Raw genomic sequence first — 27007 nt, 5'->3', positions numbered from 1 at the left:
CCTGCGATCGCTGACAACAGGGTTGTTAACCATGGTGACTGTGTAAACCAAGATTCAAACCAACCCTTTTGCGCCTCCCTTTCCTTCTGTCGCTCGGCTAGCCGCTGCCGAAGCTTGGTCATGGACTCCTCCACCACCCCTGTATGATCGGCATAAAAACAACACTCTTCCCTGAGAGCTGCACAGAGCCCTCCTTCTTGCATAAATAGGAGGTCGAGACCACGTCTATTTTGCAGAACTACCTCTGAGAGCGATGTGAGGGAGTCCTTAAGGGCAGTTACAGAGGTTTCCAATTCCTTTAAATCCTGATCTATAGCAGCTTGAAGCTGGTGCATATGGCTCGACCCCCGGATAAGGGCAGTGGTCCCAGTCCCTATCCCCACTGCTGTTCCAACTCCTAGGAGGACTGCTATAGTAAGAGACACTGGTTCCCTCTTAAAGCGGGTTACACGCTCCCCCACCATCTCCTCAAACGAACTTGCATCATGATATAATACTCGAGGAAACAAACGGACCATGACACAGAAGTGATGGGAACTATTGAACACAGCAGTGGAAATACAAGGGGTCAGACCGGTACTGCAGGCCCACCAAGTTCCTGCCTCTGGAGCCAGGTACCCAACTGTGGAGTTCATAGAGACAGTTCTGGCACAGAGTCGCCGGTGGCTCAGCGGGGGGGAACCTATGCAGAGTCCTTTGCCAGAAACCTCAGGGAGGGTTAGCTTGTGATCTCCTCCCCAACGGCAGGCAGAGCTTGTGGTCAGGGTGTAAGTTCCGTTTACTGCAGTCCCCTCGTAATAAGGGGGTGTTGCCGAGAGGCAGAGCCAGCAGGATCGAGTCAAATTACTTTGGGTTGCATTAAGGGCAGAGTAAGCTCCACTTACGAGGTTAAACAGGGGGAGCCTACCACTTGGGCTTCTCAGGGGAGGAGTCCCACTACTCGGAGTCTGAACAAGGTTGGTAACCTGGGGAGATTCTGTCACTGGCCCCTCCAAGCCACCCAGGGACGCCAGGGGCCGGAGTGGGGAGACCGGACGGACAGCTGGATTGGGCCCCACCAGGACTGGTGTGGTCTCTTGTCGTAGTTTGATAGTAAACCAGAGACCAAAGTCATATCCGGAGGCATAAAACCTAAGCCCCCATGTCCTTCCCTTATACCAGTGGGAAAGCTTGTCCGCTCCTCTGCCTCGTTCTGTTAAGGAGATATTTAATCCATTACACAAAGCTTCTGTTTTACATTCCCCCCTTCTGCTCCAGTGAACAGTTATCCAGTCTGAACTGGATCGGGTGATCCAATGAGCTGACCCCGTGGTTTCACACCCCCAGGCTGCGCAGTAAAGGGATTCAGGCCCACCACAGCTCTGTATCTTACTTCGACTACGATCATCTCTTGGGCAGACATAAAAAGGGAGGTGGCCTAGGAGGGTGCGTTTGCCATAATTTTGGCATCCTGCATTGGTATCGCTACTGGGGTAGCCCCTGAATTCGAGACCAGCGGAGGGCTTACTAGGTGCCATCGGGATGTTGTAAGGGTCCTCTACCTCTGATATGTCCCATGTGTCTAGGCCGACAGCTAGCTGGCATACGTCTGGAGATAAGGTGGGCCACCAGCTACCCGGAGTGTGGACACCTCTGGTTGACCAGACTACTTGCCCTGTTGGGTTGATGACTTCCCAGGTTAAAGTTACAGGGGCATGGGGGTTACTCGCCATCAGCTTGGCCGGGCAGGGGCTTACAACGAAAGCGAAGCTTAAGAGGGTTATCAGTCCTTTCCATTGTCCATTCAGGTCCCGGTGGCGGTGCAGGCTTGAGATGGGAGGCATGGATCCAGGGAGTGATGCCATCTACTTTAACCGCAGTCGGGGTGGTCAGCAGCACCACGTAAGGTCCTTTCCACCGGGGCTCCAAGCTGTGGGTCTGGTGCCTCCTCACGAACACCGAGTCTCCAACGTGGAAGGAGTGGGGCACTTTGAGGTCTCCTGGCTGATAGGCAGAGGCCAAGGGCTTCCAGACGAATTGCTGGATTCCCTCTAAAGCCTTTAACCTGGCAAGTAAAGGAGTGTGGGGTAATGAGTCTTTGTCTATGGTGGGTAACATTTTTGAGACCGGAGGTGGGGTTCCATACAGAATTTCAAAAGGGGTGAGATTATACATAGAAGGTGAAGGAGTGTTCCGAGCACGGAACAGGGCATAAGGTAGGAGCAAGGTCCAATCCTGAACGCCAGTCTCTAAGGCCAATTTAGTTAAGGTCTCCTTAATGGTTCTATTCATTCTTTCTACCTGCCCTGAACTTTGGGGACGATAAGCACAATGTAATTTCCAATTAATCCCCAACACCCTGGCCACTCCCTGACTTACCTGGGCCACGAAAGCAGGTCCGTTATCTGACCCAATTACCTGGGGCAGTCCAAATCGAGGAAAAAGTTCTTCCATAATCTTCTTAACCACCACCTGCGCTGTTTCTCTTCGGGTGGGGTAGGCCTCTACCCATCCTGAGAAAGTATCTACAAAAACTAAGAGAAATCTTAACCCATACTTAGCTGGTTTGATTTCAGTAAAGTCCACTTCCCAGAATTGGCCGGGCCGGCTTCCCCTGAGCCTTTTCCCTTCTGGCATTTGCGACGGGTGTGCATTTACAGCCTGACAGGCTCGGCAGTTTCTTGCCACCTGTTCAGCTAGGTTTCTGTTTTCCTTGGCTGCTAGAGTGAAGGGCTGCTCTTTTAATAGCTCTTGCATCTTCCTGGCCCCCAAATGAGTGAGCTGATGTACATGCTGTAAGTAGGAGGCCGCCTGCTGTTTCTTATTCCCTGTAGCTTCGGGTGCCGTGTCCTCCTTAGGAGCCTTGTTCACTAGTGCTGGGACCTCTGCCCCTTTAAGAGCTGCTGCCTTTGCTTCTTTGTCTGCCCGCCGGTTTCCTGCGGCTACAGGGTCCGACCCCTTTTGATGGCCGGGGCAATAAACAATAGCTAATTTGGTAGGCAGTAGGACAGCTGCTAGTAGTCTAAGGATCTCAGCCTTGTGTTTAATGTCCTTTCCGGCTGAGGTTAACAGTCCCCTTTGCTGGTATATGGCCCCATGTACATGAGCCGTGGCAAAGGCATAACGGCTATCCGTATAAATGGTAGCTTTCTTCCCCTTAGCCAGCTCTAAGGCTTTTGTGAGAGCAATTATTTCCGCTTTCTGGGCGGATGTCCCTTCTGGCAGCCCCGCAGACCATACAACCCTGTCCTTGCTAACTACTGCCGCCCCTGCGCATCTCTTACCATCCTGTAGGAAGCTGCTGCCGTCCGTGAACCAGGTCACCTCTGAGTCTGGCAATGGGAAGTCCTTTAGGTCACGACGGATTCCTGCTTCTTCTGCCAGGATATCCTGGCAGGAGTGTAGGATCGGGCCTGCAGCCTCATCCGGAAGTAGAGTGGCAGGGTTTAAAGTAACTGGAGGTCCGAAGGTCACTCGGTCCTTGTCTAACAGAATGCTCTGATAGTGCGTGATGCGAGCATTCGAGAGCCACCGGTCCGGGGGCTGCCTGATGATACTTTCCAGCATATGAGGGGCCACAATAGTTAGTTTTTGTCCCAGAGTCAGTTTGTCCGCATCTTTGGCTAGTAAGGCAGCGGCAGCTATAGCTTTAAGACAGCGGGGCCAGCCCCCAGCTACTGAATCCAAGCGTTTGGATAGGTAGGCTACAGGTCTTTTCCAGGGTCCTAAAGTCTGGGTCAAGACCCCCCGCGCCACTCCCCCTCGCTCCTCTATGTAAAGGGTGAAGGGCTTTTCAACATCAGGAAGCGCCAATGCTGGGGCTGATAGCAGGGCTCTTTTTATATCATCGAAGGCTCGCTGTTGTTCTGACCCCCAAGAGAATTCTGTGTCCCCCTTCAGGAGTGGGTACAGCGGGGCGGCTAGCGAGGCAAATCCCGGAATCCACAGTCTACAGAACCCAGCTGTCCCCAAGAACTCTCGGAGTTGTTTTCTGGAAGTTGGTGTGGGGATCTGCACAACAGTCTTTTTCCGTGCCTCAGTCAACCAGCGTTTCCCTCCCCGGAGAGTATACCCTAGAAAAGTAACCTCCTGTCTGCATAGCTGGGCCTTCTTAGCTGATGCCTTATACCCAAGCCGAGCGAGCTCCTGTAGTAAGGAGCGAGTCCCGTACTCACATTCTTCCCGAGACGACGCAGCCAGCAGCAGGTCATCTACATACTGGAGCAGGGTTACCTCCGGGTGCTGGGTTCTGAAGGTGACCAGGTCCTGATGGAGTGCTTCATCGAAGATCGTGGGAGAGTTCTTAAATCCTTGGGGCAGCCTGGTCCAAGTCAGTTGCCCTGCAAGACCAGCCTCCGGGTCGGCCCATTCAAAGGCAAATAGAGGTTGACTGCTTTCACAGAGTCGCAGGCAGAAAAAGGCATCCTTTAAATCCAATACAGTGTACCAGCTCCTGTCAGGTGGGAGGGAACTCAGAAGATTGTAAGGGTTAGGGACAGTGGGGTGTATGTCCTGTACCCTGCTGTTAACCTCTCGTAGATCTTGCACTGGTCGGTAATCCCCGGTCCCCGGTTTCTTGACGGGAAGGAGTGGTGTGTTCCAAGCTGACTGACAGGGCTTCAGGACGCCTCCCTGCAGTAGCTTTAGAATATGTGGCCTGATTCCTTCCCGAGCCTCCTTACTCATGGGATACTGCCTCACCCGAATTGGAACTGCAGAGGCTTTTAAGGCAACTACTACCGGAGGTTGATTTCTCGCCAGCCCTAATCCGGCCTTCTCTGCCCAGGCATCCGGATACTCGTCTAGCCACCTTGTTACATCCTGTTCCTTTACCGGGGAGTCATACAGGCGGTATTCATCCTCCATAGACATTGTTAGAGCTGTTACTACTGGTTGCTGGACTAAGGGGTTCAAGAACTCTACTCTGGGCCCTTCGGGGTTGAAAGTGATGCGGGCTTTTAATTTGGTAAGCAGATCTCTCCCCATGAGGGGAGCTGGGCAGTCAGGTATCACCAGAAAGGAGTGATGGACCTTTCCCCTTCCCAAGTCTAGAGTTCTTTTGGTGGTCCAGGCTCGGTATCGGCTACCGTTGGCCCCCCTTACTAGGGACCGCTTAGTTGACAGCGGCCCCAGTGGTGCTTGTAATGCCGAGTAAACAGCTCCGGTGTCCACCTCAAAATCAATAGGAGTCCCCTCCACATCAAACTTTACCCTGAGCTCGGGGAGGGGGTCCGAGCCCCGTCGCCCCTAGTCTTCATCCAGGGCCAGCAAGGTGGGCGGTTTAGCCTGTAGGCCCTTCCTGGGTCTCTTTGGGCAGTCTTTCTTCCAATGCCCATACTCCTTGCAATGGGCACACTGATCCGGGTCCAATTTTGGTCGCGGCCGTGGCCCAGCCCTGCCTCCCTTCCTGTTTCCCTCTTTACTGTTACCGACTGCTGCGGCCAGGATTTTAGTCAATGCTTTATCTCTCTTTTTATCCCTGGCATCCTCTTTTTCCTCTCTCTCCCTTTCCCTACGTTCCTCTTTCTCCTCCTCCGTTTCTCTCTTATGAAAAACTTTATCTGCTTCTTTAACTAAGTCTCTAAGAGTGAGGTCCTGCAGCCCATCAAGGCGCTGCAGTTTCCGCCTTATATCTGCAGCAGATTGGCCAATGAAAGCCATGGCTACTGAAGCCCTCTGGCCCTCCGACTCCGGATCGAAGGGAGTAAACCTCCGATAGGCTTCCATTAACCTCTCTAAAAAGACTGTAGGAGATTCATCAGAACCCTGGACGACCTCCCTTACCTTAGCCAAATTGGTGGGCCGCCTAGAAGCTGCCCGGAGACCCGCCACGAGAGCCTGGCGATAGGAGGACAGATGCTCCCTACCTTCCGGAGTATTAGGGTCCCAGTCGGGGCGAGCCAGTGGGAAGGTGTCATCAATAATATTCTGTAGCTGTGTCGGACGCCCGTCTCGTCCCGGAACGTTCTTTCGAGCCTCTAACAGGATCCGGTCTCTTTCCTCTGTAGTGAAGAGGGTCCCCAGAAGTTGTTGACAATCATCCCAGGTTGGCTGATGAGAAAACATAAGGGACTCCACGAGACCTGTTAACCGAGTGGGGTCTTCAGAGAAAGGAGGGTTATTATTTTTCCAATTATATAAATCAGAGGAGGAGAATGGCCAATACTGGAGGGCCGGCATCTCCCCCCCGTTCCCATTTTCCACCATAGGCCCGTAAGGGCGTAACGGCAGAGTAGTGGCCACAGGTCCTTCATCCGGCTGGCGCCGGCTCCTAGTCCGCTGTGCTGGCCCGTCGCCCGGTGGCAGCAGGGAAACCTCGAGGGTGGAATCTGGGGAGGCCACCGTTGGGGACGCTGGCAGGGGGGCTGGACCGGGCGCCGGAGAAGGCACTTGGTCAGGCCGCTGCAGTGCCTCGGCCGCCGGAGGCTGCAAAGGCGAAGCATAAGGTGGTGGGAAATCTAGGAGAATAAGATCAGGCTGTGAGTCCGGGAGGACCGGAGGAACAGAGGGTGGAGGAGAGGGGAGAGCCGGCTTCACAGGGAGGATTGCTGGCTCAGAGACAGACACCGAAGACCTAGGGAGAGAACCAGGGGGTAAAAAAGGCTTGACCCACGCCGGGGGGTTCTCACATAAGTCCTGCCAGACCAGGATGTAAGGCTCCTGATCTGAATGCCCGTGTCGGCCAGGCTGAAATACCTGTCTCCTTACCTCCCTGATGAGAGGCAGATGGAAAGACCCCTCCGGGGGCCATCCGACATTAAAGGCGGGCCACTCGGATGAACAAAAAGTCTGCCATTTACCCTTTTTGACAACAAGAGATAGGTTTTTAGCTCGTCCCTTGACTTCTGACCAGCGATCCAGGGTCAGAGACAAGGGAGTAGAGGCAGACTGGCCCATGACTTCGAACACACACACACCAATGACAAAAAACAAGGAACAAAGGACAAGGACAGACACAACGCGTTGAGACAAAAATCGGAGGATCCAAAAAGAAGGATTTACAGAACCAATTGACCTAGCTGGCAACAGAACTACAGAACCAGAATCAGAATCCGTACCTAACTGACGGAACAGACAGGAGTCCACCAGGCGTCCCTGGTCCTCTCCAGACTCCACCAGGGCGTCCCCTGGGGTTGTGGCCTGCGACCTCCCGACACGTCTGTCTGTCGCAGTCGGGGGAGGCTCACGCCCCTCCCCGACAGCCACCCGACCAAACAGATTTGCCAGCTCTAACTAAATTTGTGTTTCCAATATCTAAGCGATCGCTATTCAGAAAGGCGCCGTCACTTACCCCAAGAAGCGTCTGTTGGAACCCAGAGGCGGCTGCAACAAATACCTCGCTGCGTGCCCGGCGACAAGTGGGGGAGAGCCTCCTGCCTTAAATAGGGGGTCCCTCTCCTCCCCGCTGGGGGAGAGCCTCCAGCCCTAAATAAGGGGTCCCTCTCACCCCCGCCGGTATCTCGGTGGAACCTCCAAATGTAAAGTCCGGGGTGCAAGCCGCTGTCACAAAGAACCAAGAGACGCTTTCTATGCAAACGCAAGGGGTTTATTTAGCTTCCAACATATGTCGGGGCCCACAACTTACTCTGAGCGCGGCAGAGCAGTGGCCGTGAGCCCCGACTAAGGGTTCAGGCATAGGTTATATACTCTTTCTAGCTAACGGGGGGAGCAAACGGGGGAAGCAAAGGGGTCACTCTTCTGGGAATCTTGGCGCCGTTGTGAATTAATGCCTGTCCACCTTCTTATCAGGTTGCTTGCTTTTCAGTTTACTCCCGGGCTGCAGCCATCTCGTAACCTCCCTGGCTGCAGCTGTGTCCCATAAAAGTTAATTGTTCCATCTCCCCCTCCTAACCTTCCTGATTGCCCTGGTGCTTGTTAAATGTAACACTCTGGTAACGCTTTGATGCCGTTTGTTCCTTGACCTTTCTGACCTGATTACACTGACGCCCTCTCAGGAGGACGTCTAGACTCAGAAAAGGCTTCATAGAAGCGGAGTTCGAGATAATGTCTGAAGAGGAGGCGAAGATATGGGGATGAAGGGTACAGAGAGTGGGGGTGCGCTCGGGCAACCCGGAGAGACCAACTCACAACCGTCCCCCGCTTCACGCGCTCGGCGGGCGTCCAGCTCCCGGCCGAGCCTCTCCCGCGGGGCAGTCGCCAGGGCTCCCAACCAGGTCTACCCCGGCCCCGTTCTCACAGGCCTTTCTCACCTCGGAGGCTTCCAACTTTCTCCACGGTCAGGCCTGTGTAAGGACAGAAGACGACGGGAGGGAGCCCCCAGGGTGGCGGCGGAGGTGCCTAGTCAACTCAAGAGCTGGAGGCAGCGGCCAGGCCGCATCCCCATGGTAACGCCGCCAAACTCGGGTTCGAACGCCCGCGCCGGTGCCCGGCGCTGGCAGTCCCGCGTTGTCCTCCAATGGGCGTCCAGGGAACTCGCTGACGTTAGCCGTCATCTCCTCGAGAGGACCAATCAGGGGTCGGAGAAAACAGTGGGCGTAACCCTCCATTTCCGTCTTTCAACCAATCGTTCCACTTGAGAGAAGATCTCGCGACGTTCTAAGCGAGAGAAAGGCAGCTTTGAGGCGGGTGGAGAATTTTTCTCCTTCAAATCATTGGTCCCCCGAAGCGCAGTCGCTCTCCCCGGATTGGTCGACGTGCCACTCCCTGGAGTCTCCGTCCATGAGCCCCCTCCTTCCTCCCTCTGCTTGGTGTGAGTAGCAAAACGGGACCGCGTGGGTTTAGTTCTCTGCGGATCAACCGAGGCTCCGGCTCAGCAACGGACTGATCTCGCGTAGCTGCAGGGCCAAAGATGGACGCGCGCTCCTCCGCGCTGTCAGTGAGGCGTGGGCAGGCCGAACCCCAGACGCTCGCAGGACCTCAGTTTCCCTGTGTGCACGGAGAGAGGGAGGGTTCAGTGCCCACTGAGTCCTGCTTGCCCCCTTGCAAGTGGTGCTAGGATGGGCCCTCGGGATCCCAAAGTTCCTGGGTTTAGGGCCCAGCGCCCCGATCGCGTTCTGCCTTCCCCTCCCTGGGCCTCAGTTTTAACCTTGTTGTTAAACTTAAAACCCTGCCTCCTTCCCCAAAGAGGTTTTATATTTTCTAATTGCTTCATTTATTGAATGGAAAATATCGTGACAATTATAGCGGAAGTAAAGGAAGTCAAACGAGAGTCTCACTACCTAAAATACCACTTACTTTTTCTTTGTTCGGGCCTGGTTTGGGTCCTATGAACTTGTTAAACTTAGTATATGTAAGTAAAGTAAAGTGAATGCAAGCAAATAGCCAAATGTAGACCACTAGTGCAGAGTTCAGGTAAAGAGCCATGATGTGGGGAGTCAGACAGACCTGATTTTGAGTTACTACTCAGACACTTCTCTGAGTCATAGTTTCCTTTTTCTTCTTCTAAAAAAAAATGGTGGTAATGCCTCAGAGAGTTGTTGTGAAGATTAATTGAAATAATGAAGGTGAAGCACTTCGCACAATGCCGGGCAAGTAGTAACTCCTCAAAAAATGGTAGCTACTAACTTAATAGAAACAAAGAAATATACAAACCAATGGGCCATTAGATTTACTGTAATTGAGTACCCAATTTAGGTCAAAACTTGTTAAATAATAAGGAAAGGATCCATTCTTCAAACGTGAAATTTCTTCATAGTACCTATATTGAAAGGGATTTATCTTGTGGGACCTTTTTACACTTTTTTTTTTCAATTGATTTCAGAGAGGAAGGGAAAAGGAGAGATAGAAACATCAATGATGGGAAAGAATCGTTGATGGGCTGCCTCCTGCACACCCCCACCGGGGATTGGCCTCCACTCTGCAACCCCGGGCATTCCTCTTGACTGGGAATGGAACCATGACCTGGTATATAGGTCGATGCTCAACCACTGAGCTACACTGGCCAGGCTTGTGGGACCTTTTACATGAGGAATATACATGGCCTGGTGAACAGTGTGTTCCCCAGCAATTTTGCAGAAAATATGAAAAGACTTTTTTAAAAAATATGTTTATTGATTTCAGAGAGAGGAGAAACATGGATCAGCTGCCTTCTGCACGTGCCCTACTGGGGATTAAGCCTGCAACCCAGGCATGTGCCCTGACTAGGAATCCAACTGGCAACCCCCTGATTTGGTGGGTGGGACGGTCCTTAACCAACTGAGCCACACCTGCCAAGCTGAAAAGCCATTTCTTTATTCACCTATCAATAAAAGCTAAGCGCGTGCCATTAAAACACCATAAACCCTGGCTGGTGTGGCTCTGTTGGAGTGTCCTCCCATACACCAGAAGGTCACAGGTTTGATTCCTGGTCACTAAGGTGCATAGGAGGGGAACTAATTGCTGTTTCTTACATCAATGTTTCTGTCTCTCCCCCTATCTTTCCCCCTTAGGTCAAAAAAAGCATGTTCTTGGGTGAGGATTAAAAAAAAACACACACACAACAACAAAAATAAAAAAGCTTTCTGGTGATCTTTTATGGTACAGGGATAAGAGTGACACATATATTCAGTACTTCTGAGGTGTCAGATCCTATGTATACATTATTTTGAATTACAACAATTGTGAAAAGTAGGAGTTATTCTCATCTTACAAATGAGAGAAAATGAGGCTTAGTGAAGTTAAATATTTTGCTCAAAGTAACACAGTTGTTTAAAGAGCTAGGTCTTTCTCACTGCAAAGACAGCCATGCTTTTCTGTGCTGTGCCATGCTATTTCAGACTGAAAGAGGATGAAAATGCTTGTAATAGCAGATGCACAAGCAGACTCACCCAAATGGAGTGAGGTGGGCTCCAGAGGTACCTACAGTGAGAGCAAAATTTTTCTCTAATGGAAATTTCCATCTTGGGAGATGAAGAGATGAGATCAGAGAATCACTGAACTCTAGACCCATGTCATTTTACCTTGTGGTTAGCCTTTAACACTTTAAGTTCAACTTGTCCCAAACAGAAATCATTAGCTTACATTCTACTCCCTACTCTACCTACTTATCTTCTATAGTTACCCAAACCATACGTTCCCTCCCCCGCCCCCTTTCTCTTGGACAATGAAACATCAAATCATGTTGATTTTCTCTTTGAGATATCTTTCAAATACATCCCTTCTCCTTTCTCACTGCCTCTGCCTTAATTTAACTCTATATCATTTGTCATCTGGACTGTTGGCAATGGGCTTGTAACCAATTGATCTTGCCTCTAATTTCCCTTCTAATTCATTTCTACCTCCCTTGCAATTCATTTCCACCTTCGTTGCTTCCAGACATGCTTCCAGAATGTCTTTGTAAAATGTCAGTCTAACCATATTATAGCCCTCATTGCTGTCAAAGGCTCCTCGTTGCCTACAGAATATACACTAAGCTGTTTGGCAATGGAATGCCATCTTGTGCTTGAGGGTCTTTGCCCTCACCCTTTTACCTGGGTACCCCTCGGCCCCACCTTTATTTTTCTGGTCAACTCCTAGCCATCCTTCAAAATCCTTATAGGGTACCCCTTTGACCTAAAGGTAATCACTCCTTTTTCTTTGCTATCTTTCCATCTTACACATACCGCTATGATGCCCAAAACACACTGGTAACTTGTCTGTTTAAATATCTTCCGCTTTCACTAGGCTGAGAACCCCTAGAAAACAGGAGTTTTGTAGTATTCAGCTCCATATCTACTCTTCAATCCTGTTACATTGCCTGTCGCATGGGATACACTCAACAGATGTAAGATGAATACACAAATCCCCTCAGGCTAATATTAAAATTCCCCATCCTTGCTTTCCAGAATTGTACAGCAGATGGCACTAATAGGCCACTAAACAGATTCCCTTCACTAGGAATGATTTTTGTCTCAACCTTGTCTGACTTTGTCCTCATCCTGGAAGCCAATATTCATGTCATTGCAGGTGAAATCTCCTTTTTCCTCCCTCAGCCAAATAGCAAAGATAGCAAGATGACTCAGCAGCTTGGTCTCTGAGACGAGAAAGTGGCAGATGTCCAGGGAAAGGTGCAGTTGAGGGAACATTTTCATTGTCTCAATTTCATCATGGTGGTTGGGGGCTTTTTTTCTTTTCTGTGTTCTTTTTCTCTTTTTGCTGCTGCTGTTACAAGAGAGAACTTTATTCATAGATGGGTGGCTCATTTCTGTCCACTCCTTTGGAAGGGGAGAAGGGAGTTGGAGAATCAGAGAAAAGACCATGATGATGTGGAAAATAAGGGAAAGCTGAGCCGTCACAGAGTTGCTCGTGGGCCAGCAGAGTTGGGCCTCCTCACAGTGGAATGGTCTGGGCAAATTTTCTGGACACTAGCATTTTATATTAGGTGCTTGTGTGCTTGTCCAAGGCTAGCATCAGGGTGTTCCCAACACTCGGTACTTGGAAACCCCCACACTACTGGGTATGGTTTTGAACATGTGGTTTTAGGTTCCTGTTTCCTAGGAAAAAGCAGAAGAGGCAAAGAAACCCTTATCCAGAGAGGCAAAGTTTAGGCACCTCTGGCTACACTACCCCTCCAGGGTTGTCTTTGGGCACCAGGCCCTTCATTCATATACCCTTCCAACTAAAACCCGTTCTGTAGAAAGGATTCCAGCCAGACATCTTAAAAATTCTCCATATGAATATATATCAAAGACTGGGAATTTTGGAATTGGAAGTAATTTTTATAAGTCATTTGCATGTCCCCTGTCAGGGCCATTTTTGCCCCAAGCCCTGCTCTCTCATGGTAAGGAGTGCTGTATAAGGAAAAAGAATATAGCCTTTGGAGTTAGGCTTACTTGGATTCAAATCCCACCATTCACAGATAGGTATGCCTTTGGGCAAGTATTTTAACGTTTTTGAATCTCAGTTTCCCCATCATAAAATGAAGATAGTAATGCTTATCATGAAGAGTTGTTTTGAGCATTAAAAAAGATACACATTGCCCCGCCGGTGTTGCTTAGTTCTTGAGGGTCGACCTATGAACCAGGAGGTCATGGTTCAATTCCCAGTCAGGGCACATGCCCGGGTGGTGGGCTCCATTCCCAGTGGGGAGTGTGGGGGAGGGCAGCTGATCAATGATTCTCTCTCATCATTGATGTTTCTATCTCCCTCTCCCTTCCTCTCTAAAGTCAATAAAAACATATTTTTTTAAAAAGATATAAAAAAAACCAGGTGCAGTGTAATTGACATAGTGTAGATGCTTAATTGATAAGATGGTAGCATGAAACATTTCTACTAAGGGGATTCTAGGCTATGAATTACAAGTTGGGGGAGGATTTGGGGAGCTCTTTCTATACCTAAGGGTATATTTGAGGGCTTTGGGGTTGAGCTGTGCTTGCAATAGCACTCTGATTAATTTGAAAACACGGAAACACAGCACATCAGTATAGCCATTTACCTGTAAATTATTTTTTGGCACCTAAATCCTGAACCTCCTAGGTGTGAAGGAGTTATATATATAGAGAGAAAGCCAAGGCACTTTTCCTTAGCTCCTGGAACCTCCTAATGACATCAAGGGGTGTTTTTTGGTTTTGTTCAGGTTATTTTAACCACCTAAGGCATTTTGCCACTTTTCTGAGGTGTGAATTGCCTGCTGTTGTCCTGGCCTGGCGTTCTCACCTCAGTGATGGCTGCAGGCATATTTGCATATTGGATGCTGTGTTCTTTAACCTCCTGAGATTTGAAATCATTTGAAGTGTGTGTATATATGAGAGAGAGAGAAGCAGAGACAGAGAGAGACAGAGAGATGCTTTCAAACCCCAGGACAGTTTCAGCTTAGTGGACTCCAGAAAACCTCCAACAATACCTCCATTGACTTTTATGTAAATGGCACTCTTTAGAAAAACACTGGGCTGTTTCCCAAATTCGCAGAACATTCCCTGAGCATTTGTTTGAGTGAGGTGTGGAGAGAGTTCTGTTGAATCAATGAACATCTGTTGAGGGCTGCTCTATGAAGTCCCAAGGAGACAGAGCTCATGATGTGGCTCTTCCCTGCTAGAGCTAGAGATTGACCTTACTAAGTTTGCATGCTTGTGGCTTTGTACTATGTCCACTTAGCTAAGCTGGAACTAGGTTTCCCAGGATTCCCTTCTGTATGGTTCCAGGTTAGGGTTGACTTTAAGAAAATTTTATTTGAGATTTGTAAAGCTGAAGTGAAGTAGCTACCAGTACACTGTGAAGGGGGCAGAGCAGGATAACAGGCATGGTGGCAGTGCATAACCCTTGACACTGATGTGCGCATTATTTATGCACAGCCACCGAGGCCTGCAGCTCCACAACTCCACTGAATCTCCTCCTTCAGCTACTCTGAGTCCTGGGCCAGGTGTACACGCAGCTCTGTGTGTGGCAAAGAGCTCCAGCTTCTGCCAGTCACCTGCGTCAATGAGCTTGCAGATGGTGAAAGGAAGTTGCAAGTTTCAGTTTGTCCTCATGAGTTCCACTTGTCCTTTTAGTTCCTATTTGTTCTCACAGGTTCCAGTTTTCCTTGCTCTCCCCCACAGCCAGCTTTCTTTCCCCAGCTGCTGGCCTGCTGACCTATAGAGACTTCAGGCCCAACAGCAGATGCAGATGCAGCAGCACTGCATGGATTTCTCCCTCAACTCCCATCCTTGAACAAGGTCTAATTCCTATACTAAATCCTTAATTTTCTGTTGCTCATAGTGTTTGGCTTCTCTCATCAAACCCTACAGTAGAAATTTATTCAAGCCATGTGAAAGGCCCAGAAGATGGGTGACATCTGAGTTGCTTCTGAAAGAATGAGCAGAAGGTAATGTGTATGGAGAAGGAGGGAGAAATTCCAGAGAAAAGCTGGCTCAGGGCAAGCAACTGAAAGGAAAAATAGGAGTCCTGCCTTTCTAGAACTGTCTCGGACTTCCTCCCTGAGTCGAGAGCATAGATAGAAAGAGAACATCTAATTCTAGCTCTTAATCTTAGCTCTTCTGGTCGCATTGAGATGAACTGTTGGTAGGTCTGGGTTTTAGATGTTATCACTCCTGTGCATTGGTATCTACTGAGATACATTTTTGCTAGGATGCACCCTTGATACTCCTCTAAGTCCCCTCCCCATAGGAAAATATTGGCCTGTTCCCCTCTCCTCGCTGGCTCCATAAGGCCACTCCAGGCTTGTCTTTCTTGGCTCCTCCATCTTTGTTTCCTGAGGCTGTGTTGGGATGGCAGTGGTGTGAAGGAATGCTCTGGGGCTTCCTGTCCCAGGCAGGGAGGGTACTGTGCCTGTAGTCTTGGATTGCAGAGCTTATCTAGGGATTCTAACATTTATTCCATGGGAATCTACCCAAGGCAGGCATAAGGTGCCTTATACTTACTATAATCTACACTTATAACTTGCTAATACTTTCCAAGCATCTCGATGGGGCCTAGGAGAGAGGGGACAGGGAATGGGATCAGACACCTGTCTCTGCCTATACCTGGAACCAGTAATTTGAAACCTTTATTTCTGGCTTCCAGAATGGGGAAAGCTCTCAGCATAAATGTGGAGACCAGTGAAATAGAACACAATGCTTAATAAAACCCGCTTTCCATTTAAATGAATTTTTAAACTCAAACAGGATCACATTATACATACTATTCTAAAACATATTTTTTTTTAGTATGTCTGAAAATCTTTTTACAAGCAGCACATTGGCTCTACCTCATTTTTTTATGGCTTCATAATTTTCTTCCAAACTATAAAGGAAAGTTTATTTAGAAAGTGACAGGGGTAGTAGAAGGGCCCTTGGAGCTTAGGAGAAAGAGGGAGAGAGATGCACACCTTGAGGGATGAAAGAGGGAGGAGAGGCAGGGGTGTGCTCTGGAAAAGAGAGAGCTTGCTCGTAATTTTTATCATGTAGATATACTGTACTGTACTTCATTATTCTTTTATTGATGGATATTTGTTTTTGCCTTTTTTTCTTTTTGATATTACAAAGTTGTAATGAACATCCTTGTGTGTGCATCTCAAACATATATTCTGTACGTCACACGCCTAGAAATGGCATTTCTGGGTCTAAGGGAATATGCTATGTTTTGATATTCAGAAGTAAATTGCCCTCCTGTGAGGATATGCTAATTTACTCTCTCACCAACAGTGTATTATAGCATAGGCCATTTTAGAAAGCCCTTTTGAGATCGTTTCCAGTCCTTAAAACACTCATTACAGGTTTGGAAAGGTGGCAGTGTTGGGCGTGTTTGGTTTTCTGGTAAGGAACTGCTGTTCCCTAGAGTCACATTACCATCTGTTGGCAGTCCTCAGAATTGCCCTGAAACAGGTTTTAGTTTGGATCTGATTTTTATGCCTTTGATAGATGCAAGCTCATCTTGATTAAGCACCAACAAAGGGGCCATAGAGACCATCAGCTCCTACCCCAGCGACCCTCTCTGCAGTTAGCTCTGCTGTCTGTGAGTACCAGCTCTTTCTTTGGCCCTGGAATCTTGCAGGTGAGGCCCTGCTGACTCAGGCCTCATCCGGCATGGGACACTCTCCCAGGCCTTCGCTGCATTTGAGACACCTAGTTTTCTTTCAGTTCTGCCATCCCACCCCAGGACCTTTGTCTATGCTGTTCCTTCCACCTGGAGCACACCTCTCTCCTCCTTCCCTTTGCCAACTTATCTTTTACTCAGCATTTACTTCTCTGTCAAACATCCCTTCTTCCAAGAATCCTTCCTTGATCCCTTTAGACAAGGTCAGGTTGCCCATCATACATTTTTCTTTTGTAGGACATATTTTATTGGCAATTATTTTTTAATTTGCTTAATTATTTAATTAAAGCCCACCTCTTCCACTAGAATATAAAACTACATGAGGGCAAAGGCCTAGAATAGTACTTAGTACATAGTAGGTCCTAAATAAATATTTGTTGAATGAACAAATGAGACAGATTTTTCTTAACAGAGTCTTAACATAAAACATCTTCCATATTGTTGTTACCTTGATTACATGTTCCCCTTTAGATGGTGATTTTTTTTCCAGTTCTGCAGATATTTCTGCTGTTCTCCCTTCCTGTCTTTTGTTGTTGTTGACATATTTTTCTGAAATAGAAAAAAAGACTACATGAAATGGAAAAGACTAAAAAGTTTAGTTTTTATTGTATTGCTTATTATAAAATTAGTAAATGTTCTCTGTAAATTTCCAAACAATACGGAAATACGTGGAATAGAAAATGAAAGTCTCCTCATAACCTCATCCTCCAGAAAACACTATTGATGATGTGTCTATCCAGACATTTTTCTATGCATATTGAAATTTATTTACATACCAGGCACTGCTCTGAAGCACTTTATAAAAGTTAAGTCATGCAATCCTCACAGCAACCCTTGAGGTAGAACTATTATCATCCTGTCTTACAGATGAGGAAACTGAGGCTTAGGAGGAAATTGCACAGTGAATAAGTAGCAGAGCCAGAACTTGAACCCAGGCTCTAGGTTCACTCTTTTTTTTTTTTTTTTTTTTTTTTAAATATATTTCATTGATTTTTCACAGAGAGGAAGGAAGAGGGATAGAGTCAGAAACACCGATGAGAGAGAAACATCGATCAGCTGCCTCATGCACACATCCTACTGGGAATGTGCCCGCAACCAAGGTACATGCCCTTGACCAGGATCGAACCTGGGACCCTTCAGTCCATAGGCCAGCGCTCTATCCACTGAGCCAAACCGGTCAGGGCTCTAGGTTCACTCTTGACCACCATGCTAGTTTCACCTCTGATGACGTGGGAAAGAGACTTTTTACTATGTGTGCCCTTTTTGAACTTTAAATTTTGAACCATGTGAATGTATAACATTCCAAAACATGGATAAAAGACTAAAAAATCCATGACAAATAAAGTGTACACCAAGCTACCTTTCCTAAATGACCCCCTTTAAGCCATCAGATACCACATTGTTGGGATCTCTTTGCTCCAGAAACTCAGTCTGGAGGCTGAGGAGAATGGGATTGTGGGTTTGATGAGAATATTATACTGCATCTCTCCCATTCCCAGCATCTCTCCAGTCTCAGTGGGTTTGCTTCCAAGGATCTCTAGTCTCTTAACACACATACCAGCCTGTGTTTTAGCAGGAAGACTTGGAGGAGTTGGGATAGAGCCACGCTGACAGGGCAGGGCCGGCGTCCTGCAGTTAGACACAAAGGCCTATCTCTGATTCCTGGTTTCCCCCCATTGGCTCTTGGCATTCTGCTTTTTTCTGTAGGTGATGAGGTCACTGTTAGCTGGTCTGTGCTACTCCCCAGCACCAGAGTGCTGCTCCCCCAGAATGGATCTTCCTGCTTTGTGTAACTTTCCAATGTCCCCTTCTTCTTTAAGTTTTCAAATAGACCATGGCCCTGAGAGCATGTGGCTTGATCATCTTCCGAAGACGCCTCATTCCCAAAGTAGACAATGCTTCAATTGAGTTTCTACTGCTGCAGGCATCAGATGGCATTCATCACTGGACTCCTCCTAAAGGTACAAGTACCCAGAGGGGCTAGCTCCTGGGGAAATGCCAAGTGTTACTCAGAAATCCACCTTGCTAGGCTCCACACAAGTCTTGCTTCCCAGTAACTGTGCAACAGGAGGGTGTGAGGTGGGTAGAAGCCCCTGATCCTTTCTACAAACAAGGTCTCCATACTAGGCTAGAGCAGAGCTGGAAATAGAACTCTGTGACTGAACCCAGGACAGAAGCAGCACCTGTGTTTTTTTGTGAGTATCATTCACCAGAGCGCCAGGACTCTGATGAATGGCTGGGAAGGAGGAAAGGCACTAGGCTGGGCATTGAGGTCCTTGGGGCTACAGGTCAGGAGCTCAGAGTGAACAGCCCCTAGGCCAGCGGTTCTCAACTTGTGGGTTGCGACCCCTTTGGGGGTCGAACGACCCTTTCACAGGGGTCGCCTAAGACCATCAGAAAACACATATATAATTACATATTGTTTTTGTGATTAAGCACTATGCTTTAATTATGTTCAATTTGTAACAATGAAAATACATCCTGCATATCAGATATTTACATGACGATTCATAACAGTAGCAACATTACAGTTATGAAGTAGAAACGAAAATAGTTTTATGGTTGGGGGTCACCACAACATGAGGAACTGTATTAAAGGGTCGCGGCATTAGGAAGGTTGAGAACCACTGCCCTAGACAGAAGGGAGCAGGATGGGAGAGTTGGGTAGGGGAGGGGGAGGTGAAAAAGAATCCAGGGTTGGAGGAAAACAAGGAAATGGGAACAGCAAATAAAATTTGCACACTTGAGCCCTAACCAGTTTGGCTCAGTGGATAGATCGTCTGCCTGCAGACTGAAGGGTCCCAGGTTCGATTCCAGTCAAAGGCACATGCCCAGGTTTTGTGCAGGAGGAACCAATCAATGATTGTCTCTCATCATTGATGTTTCTATCTCTCTCTCCCTCTCCCTTCCTCTTTGAAATCAATTTTTAAAAAAAGAATGAATTTTTAAAAAATTTTGCACATTTGAGTTTCACTAAGGAAAGACAAGGTAACAAAAAGGGAAAGAAATGTTACAAATACCATGTATAGGAATAGCCACATTTGTCTCCTGATCTCCTATGTCACACTGAAAGATTTCAAAGGACCCCTCTGAATTTAGGAGGCTTGGGCCTGGGGGAGAAGTTCCCCTGTTAATGTTGATGGGCAGAATGCTGAATAGCTGATGTTGGGAAGGTGTGCTTAGAGACTCCCACACACTTCTGAGGGAAGGTAAGACATCCTGGATCAGAGTCACTTCTGCCACCACCAGCACCCCTCTCACCTTCGTCCTTTGATGCATTACCTACCTGTCTTTGTGTGCATGACTCCATATGAGGTGCCATACAGAGAAAATTCTCCAGAAGCCATGAGCTCAAATGGTCTTTAAGTACAAAATGCTGGTTGCTTTCTGTCGGAGCTGTGCAGCAGCAGCTGACTCAGGGCAGTGCTATGAGGACTCTAGGAACGAGGAAGGCTAGAATATAGCCCTGTCTCCGAACCAAGAAGGGAACAGCTAACAATTCCTGCTCCCCACGAGCTCCTAAACCAGGAGGCCCCCAGCAACTGCCGGAGCCATGTGTTGACAGAGGCTGCCAGACCCCTCCCAGTCCTTCTTGGCTCTTCTGGGTAAACTGAGAATTTGCAGGAAGGGCCTAGCGGCAGAGCTGAGGGCTGCTCCCAGTCTGCAGAGCTTCAAGTTCTCCTACAACAGTTTCTTGGCAGCTGTCGGCTTGGGTTTAGGTCTTGCCAACAAATTTTCTTAGAACTGTTTCTCGGCTTGTCCTTAGTCTAAGTTCCCATCAGGACTTTCCCTATGAAACTGGAATCTGGTCTTGCTCAGTTAGAAAGATGAAAACAATTTGGAAAAGCCTTGATAGCTACTTGGAAACAGCTGCTGATGCTGAAGTGCATGGTTTTGAGCCTGTCTGTTGGCCTTGGGACTTTAGAGACCAACTGCAGACAGTGTTAACTCCTCACTGTGGATTGAGGCAAAGTGCTCACTCTCAGCTGGCTCCCATCTGCCAAGAAGGGACTGCCCCTCCCTGGAACATCACTTTAAGGTCTCCAAGGGAAAGGTCTCCCTAAGAATATGGGATGAGGGAAACTCCAAAGAATAAGAAAGCAGAGGTCCGAGGGAGGCCATCTCTCACCATCAAAGGAGCAGTATTCTAGACCAGACTTGCCAAGTACATGGTCTGTTTCACTCTGTAGAGAAGATGCGGTGAGGAGGAGGGGTTTCCCAGGTACTGCAGAGCCAAACACTACCTGCCCTGCACCCCACTCCTAGGCGTGTTCGGATATTACCAATCTCTAGACTCCCTTCAGCCTAGCAACAGCTAGAAAAGTCACCAAAGATCCCATCTTTAAATCATCTAACCTGGAAAATCCAGCTTTGTTGAAGATTATCTCCCCCTCCTCTTTCTGTTTTCTCCTAACCAGGCCATGTGGAACCCGGAGAAAATGAATTGGAAACAGCTCTGCGGGAGACTCAGGAGGAAGCAGGCCTAAAAGCAAGCCAGCTGACCATCATTGAGGGGTTCAGAAGGGAGCTCAATTATGTGGCCAGGAAGAAGCCTAAAACAGTCATCTACTGGCTGGCAGAGGTGAAGGACTATGACGTAGAGATCCGCCTCTCCCATGAGCACCAAGCTTACCGCTGGCTGGGCCTGGAGGAGGCCTGCCAGTTGGCTCAGTTCAAGGATATGGAGGCATTACTCCAAGAAGGACACCAGTTTCTCTGCTCCACAGTGGCCTGAGCTGAAACACAGTCATTTGCCTCAGTAGGATCCTTGAGGGCCTTTCTGAGATGAACCTACCTTCAGCTCCAGAGAAGGTTGTGCTGGTCTTTGGCTCATCATAGCAAAGAACAGATAGGTTAGTAAATCAGCCTTGCACACTCAGGGGCGAGCAGGCAAAAATCTGAGCTGGGTGGAAAGGAAGGTAAAGGAGGAATTTTTAAAAAAGTGCATCTTTGTACAAAATAAACCTTAAGCAACCTATCTGTCCTTTAAGCTGCTGTATTTATTTCTTGGACTCCTGCTCTTGGTGGGAGAAACACTAAAGTGAATTGGAGTTCTGGCCTTAGCCAGAAGGAATCCGTGTCCATGCACTGTACCCCAGAGAAGCTAAGGGAGTGGGGCTCTCCTGCCTCTGGGACTCCAAGCACTCTCACCCCACCTCCACGGAGACTTTTCTACCTGTAGTCGGATGGGATATGCAAGTGAGTGGAACTAGAGCACAGGAATGAGGTCTGTTTGGCTCACTAATGTATCTCACCCAGCACCAGTCACATACGTTGTAGGTGCTCAATACATTTTTTCTAAAATAGAGACCCAAGGAACTTGGGGACATAGCCCAGATCACAGCAGGGAGAAGAGGGACAGTCAGCCCTGGGCCACCACGTCAGTGACACATGTGCTCCAGCCTCTTGGCCCAGTCCTGCCTCCCAGAGTTAGCATGGGCCTTGTCAGCACGACTGAGGTCACTGGCAAGAAGCACGCCCAGGCCAGAGGGACTCTGCTGTGCCACCCAGCAGCCCTGTCACTACACATTGTGCATTCACGCCTGCAGCTGCCTTCTCCACCTTCAGCAATCCCTCATCGTTGGTTTTTCTCTCTTCCCTCCTACTCCCTTTCTCCACAACTCAACTGTAAGACCCAGAGGCGCAAGAGTTGGGTCTCAGCCCTCTTTTCCCTTGCTACTAGGGCTCAAGGAATGTAGGGCAGGTGTTAGATCCTATAGCCCTTCCAGAAGCTGTTAGCAGCTGAATTCATGTGGATTTTATTAGAGGGTTGTTGCCCAGTGAAGTGCAGAAGATTGGATGGGAAGGGTCATTGGCAAAGGTCAACCCAGATTACCAGGGTCAAGAACTACCACCTCTAGAGGAAGGAAAGAGAAGTCACCCAGGTCTTAAGCGGCTTCCAGATGTTTTCAGTCCCCAGATCTCCGTGCAGACAGGGCAAAAGTATTAGCGAACAGGATCTTGGAACATCGCCAGGGACCTGAACGGTTTTGTTCCTCACCCCTCTGAGCAGTACTCTGAAGGAGGCCTGCTGCAGGAAGTTTTTGGAGCTTAATGTTCTCTTTCTTGGCCAGCAGGGACCACATCCCATTGATTTAATAAATGCCTTGCCGGGCAGTGGTGCCAAACCACAGACTAGCTGCCTCCTAACAAGGGCTGGCCGGCCCTGTGCTCTCGGCATGGGAGGCTGTGGAATTTCAAGATGCTAAGACCTCATATGTCAGCGTTGGAAGGGATCGGGAAAATGACCTGATTTTGCTGCTTGTTTTTATAGTTGGGAAAACTGAGGCTTAAAAAGGTATGCTTTGAGGATGGGGTGCCAGAGGAAAAACTGCTTTAGAATATCTTGTATACCTTTGGGGTCATTCCTCTGGGCTTCACAGAGTTTTCCATTAAAACACAGGTACTTTGGCCCTGACCGGTGTGGTTCAATGGTTACAGTGTGAGCCCATGAACCGAAGGGTCGCGGGTTCAATGCCCAATCAAGGGCACGTACCTTGGTTGCACTCTTGATCCCTGACCCGGTCAGGGTATGTGTGGGAGGCAACTAATCGTGTCTCTCTCACATGGATCTCTCTCTCTCTCTTTCCCCCCCTCCCTCCCTTCCACTCTCTAAAAAGATCAATGGAAAAAATATCCTCCGGTGAGGATTAACAAAAACAAAAGAACACACAGCTTCTTTGGAGAAAGGCGAGGCCTTAAATTGTATTCATTTGCTCACTTTGCAGGAAGAATTAACAGCATGGGACTAGGCAAGTTATGGGAGGTGGATAAGGGCGGGAGAGAGTGGAACTGAGACTGGGACGTGGCAGGGGAGTAGGCTTTGTTGTCAGCACCACTCTGCTTCTTGCCAGCTGGGCTTGCTCAAGAGCTGTGAGTCTGAAGTCACAATTTCCCCTTCAATCTGAGGCCCTCCAAGCTCCAGAGCACCTCCTTCTGGCAGTTTTTCCTAATAACCACCAATCCTATAAATACCATCCTAGTTTCCCCACCTGCACCCAAAGAGGCTCCCCTTGGAACTCCACCTGTTGTTCCCAAAGCCACTTCCACCACCTCGGGGTGTAGAAGCATCTAATAGACTTATCCCCCCTAGGATGGTCTTAAGTTTCCCCCTTTAACAGAGGGATTTAACAGAGGCTCTGGAAAACCAAAATGCCTTCTTGCCTCCCAAAAGCAACACCTTACACCCCCACAGTAGGCACTTGTTTGCTGACTTGAAGAGCCAAAAGAATGAAGTTATAATGGTAGTTGTAATGGTACAGTTTTTATGGGTATGGGGCCCCAGCTAGGTCCCCCACGTTTGGAAAGCAGAAGCTAACATCTCCATGGGTTCAGCTTGTGGCCCAACCTGCCTTCTTTCGTAGAGGAGGGACACACCAGCAGGCTGCGGCTACCTTAACGCTGTGCTATAGGTGCCTAGAGAGACCTGCTCTCTCCCTTCCTCACAACTTGCCCCCCTCCCCTCTGTTTGCTTCCCTTCCCCTCCCATTCTACCTCCTACTCAGAATTATGTAATAGGAAATTCCCAACTGGGCTCTCTGAGGAGGGGGAAGGGGGCTAGGGAGGGAAAAACAGCACAAGGATACAAAATACAGAGACACAACCTCTTCCTGTTCTTAAGACCAGGAACTCCAGGGACAGGGTCTCCCCCTCTTCCTTCCCATTCCTCCCCTAACCTCACCCCAGCCAAAGTCAGGGCTTGCCACATAAGGCCAAGAATTCTCCCCTCCCTTAATGGGTGAAGGGGGTCAAAAGGTACAAACTTCCAGTTATAAAATGAGTAAGACCTAGGGATGTAATGCACACCCTGGTGGCTATAGTTAATAATACTGTCTTGCATATTTGAAAGTAGCGAGGAGAGTGGATCTTGATGTTCTTAATACAAGAAAAAAGTTCTTTCTTGTCAAATGTTAATTGGACTTATTGTAGTAATGTAATACACAAATATTGAATCTTATGTTGTATACCTGCAACTAATACAATGTTATGTCAATTATAGCTCAATTAACAAAAACAGTTATCAGCCTCTGTTTTCCCCTATTAAAATGGTGAAGTACTTTGAAAAAAAAAAAAGAATTTTTCCCCTCCGCTCAAGCTGCTGGAAAGATTGTTGGGTATGATGAAGTAATGACTAGCCTTAAGATAAAAACCAGGTTGGTCCTTGGGAACTGGGGTGTGTCAGAGAGGGGAGGGAGGGTGTCAGCAGAAGTCCCACTAAGTCAGACAATGGCAGGAAAGGAAATTTAAAAAAAAAAGAAAGAAAGGAAATCACCCAGTTGCCACTGCGGTTTTCTTCAAGGCTGGGTCTAGGCAGGCCGCCCCTTGCTAGGATGTGCTGTGGAGCTATTCCAAAAACAGAAGGTAGTGCTTCTTCAAATGCTTTTCAAAATATGTTCATGGGTATGTGTGTGAGCAAAACAGAAACAGGTGCGGGGAGGATTCAGATCTTGATTTAATTCCTATGTGACATAACTAAATTTCAAGAAGAGTTCTTTGCATACTATGTGGATTGAGTTGAAAGGTCACGGAGCAGAAAGAGTTACGAGGCCACTGCAGTGGTCCAGGCTAGAATTGATAAGGTCTGATGTGGGGTAGTGACCAGGGGATAGAGAGGTCAACATTGACCTTGGGCTTAGGAGGGGAAAAAGGACCAGAAAGCTCAGTGGGGGGAACCAGCAGAAGAAGACTTGCTCTGGAGCTAGCTACAGTGAGAGATACTTTACCCAAATCTGGAGGAACAAGGGCAGAGACCCTTCCAGAAAATTCACATCTTGGTCTCAGAGAAAGGGCTTAACCAGGGTTCAGCTGATTCATATGGTGTTGGATGGGACACTGAGTCAGACTCTCAGAGTGCATAAGGCCGCAGAATGAGGATATTAGGCCCCAGCCCTAGATTTCCTTCAGTGGCCACTCAGTTCCTCTCCATTATCTCTGAAGAAGGGAGTTCTCATCTATATATATAAAAGCCTAAGTGACCAAGTGACCAGTGGACTGGTCGCTATGATGCGCACTGACCACCAGGGGGCAGATGCTCAACGCAGGAGTGTGCTCAGTGTGCTCCCACAGGGGGAGCACCACTCAGCCAGAAGTCGGGCTAAGCTGTCAGTCGGACATCCCCCCGAGGGCTGAGCCTCTAGTCCAGTGATGGCGAACCTATGACACGCGTGTCAGAGGTGACACGTGAACTCATTTTTTGGTTGATTTTTCTTTGTTAAATGGCATTTAAATATATAAAATAAATATCAAAAATATAAGTCTTTGTTTTACTATGTTTGCAAATATAAAAAAATTTCTATATGTGACACAGCACCAGAGTTAAGTTAGGGTTTTTCAAAATGCTGACACGCTGAGCTCAAAAGGTTCACCATCACTGCTCTAGTCCTATATAATAAAGAGGGAATATGTAAATTGACCATCACTCCACCACAAAGGTGGTGGCACCCATAGCGGAGGCAGGGGGGGAGGGTTTCCGTAACACAAGATGGCTGCACCCACAGTGGAGGCCGAGTTCCCATAACGAGCTTTAATGAGCAATCAGCAAGGACCTGAGGCTGCGTCCCCCCCAACCACCCCCCCCTCAGTGGAGCTTGACAGGGGACCTCAGGCCATGCCCCCTGCCCAGCGGAGCTTGATGGGGGACCTCAGGCCGCACCCCCACCCCAGCAGTGGGCCAGGGGTCCTGAGGCCGCACCCTCCACCTGGCAGGGCTTGACAGGGGACCTCAAGGTGTGCCCCCCCACCCAGTAGGACTTGGCGGGGGACCTCAGGCCATGCCCCCCGCCCAGCACCGGGCCAGGGGACCTGAGCTTCGACCCCGCCTGGTGAGGCTTAACAAGGGTGGGACTGGCTGGGTCTGGATCTAGCCCAATGGGGGTGGGGCCAGCCGGGTCTGGGTCTCGCGTGATTTTGAGGCACACGTGGGTGGGCAGGGACTTGACTCTGGGTCCCATGGCGTGCCCCAGACTCTGACAGGAGGAAGATTTTCATATACATTTTACTAATTTTCTTTTACCTCTGACACTTCTATTATAGAGAAAGAGCAAATAGCAATATTAAAATATTTCCTCTAATTAATCCCCTTTTAATGTGCCTGAATTTCGTGAACTGGGCCACTAGTTTCTTCATATCAGCCCAGCCCTGTTCTCCATCAGCCCAGGGGTAAAAGGGAGACCAATGAAGAATTCTGGCCATTAAAAGGCTGCTGAAATCTCCATTGGAGGAGGGGCAGCCCCCACCCCAACCCAGCTGTGTAGAGAGAGAGAGAGAAATTTGGAATGCACAAGATGTGCTGGCAGGGAGGGGGGTTGGACAAGGCTGGAAGGGGCCAGCATTCCTGGCATCCTGTGAAATAGGGGTAGCAGTTGCTTCCAGCCTAGTTCCCTCCCCTCATCTTGTCCCCAAGAGTCAGCTCTTTTTCAGTTTCTGCCATTCCAGCTCCAACCCCCACCTCACCTTCTTGAATCTCTTTTATGGTGTCAACGAGGGAAGGGAAAACACTTCTTGGCCTAGAACCAGGCCCACTGGGTGGCAGCTTCACACACACATTTCAGCTGGCTTCCCATCCTTGGAGGTATACAGGCCAGGGCTGAGCCATGCTGTT

The 27007-nt window shown here is 48.6% G+C and overlaps 2 protein-coding genes across 3 annotated transcripts in view; one reads left to right on the top strand and one right to left on the bottom strand.

Moving 5' to 3' along the window:
- The window catches only part of KIF24 (kinesin family member 24), an 82865-nt gene extending 74551 nt beyond the window's left edge, over positions 1-8314 (bottom strand). The window contains exon 1 of the mRNA XM_070431329.1: positions 8190-8314. The gene's annotated coding sequence lies outside the window, so the exon portion shown is untranslated. The remainder of the gene's footprint in view (positions 1-8189) is intronic.
- A 270-nt stretch (positions 8315-8584) lies between these two features.
- NUDT2 (nudix hydrolase 2) lies at positions 8585-21385 on the top strand. 2 transcript variants are annotated; one of them, XM_070431327.1, is made up of 4 exons: positions 8601-8689; positions 14593-14698; positions 18228-18368; positions 20826-21385. In XM_070431327.1, the coding sequence occupies exons 3-4, from the start codon at positions 18242-18244 to the stop codon at positions 21140-21142; spliced, it is 444 nt and encodes a 147-aa protein (XP_070287428.1). In that variant the 5' UTR covers positions 8601-8689; positions 14593-14698; positions 18228-18241; the 3' UTR covers positions 21143-21385. The 2 variants fall into 2 exon arrangements, with proteins under 2 accessions (XP_070287427.1, XP_070287428.1); XM_070431326.1 differs by lacking the exon at positions 14593-14698 and having other exon boundaries at positions 8585-8689.
- The last annotated feature ends 5622 nt before the right edge of the window (positions 21386-27007 follow it).

The sequence above is a fragment of the Myotis yumanensis genome, unplaced genomic scaffold (genome assembly GCF_028538775.1).
Source record: "Myotis yumanensis isolate MYYU_CA2020_CCGP unplaced genomic scaffold, mMyoYum1.0.hap1 SCAF_12, whole genome shotgun sequence".
Lineage (NCBI taxonomy): Eukaryota > Metazoa > Chordata > Mammalia > Chiroptera > Vespertilionidae > Myotis > Myotis yumanensis.
Note: the sequence above shows the minus strand (reverse complement) of the source record. Positions and strands in the feature narration are given on the sequence as shown.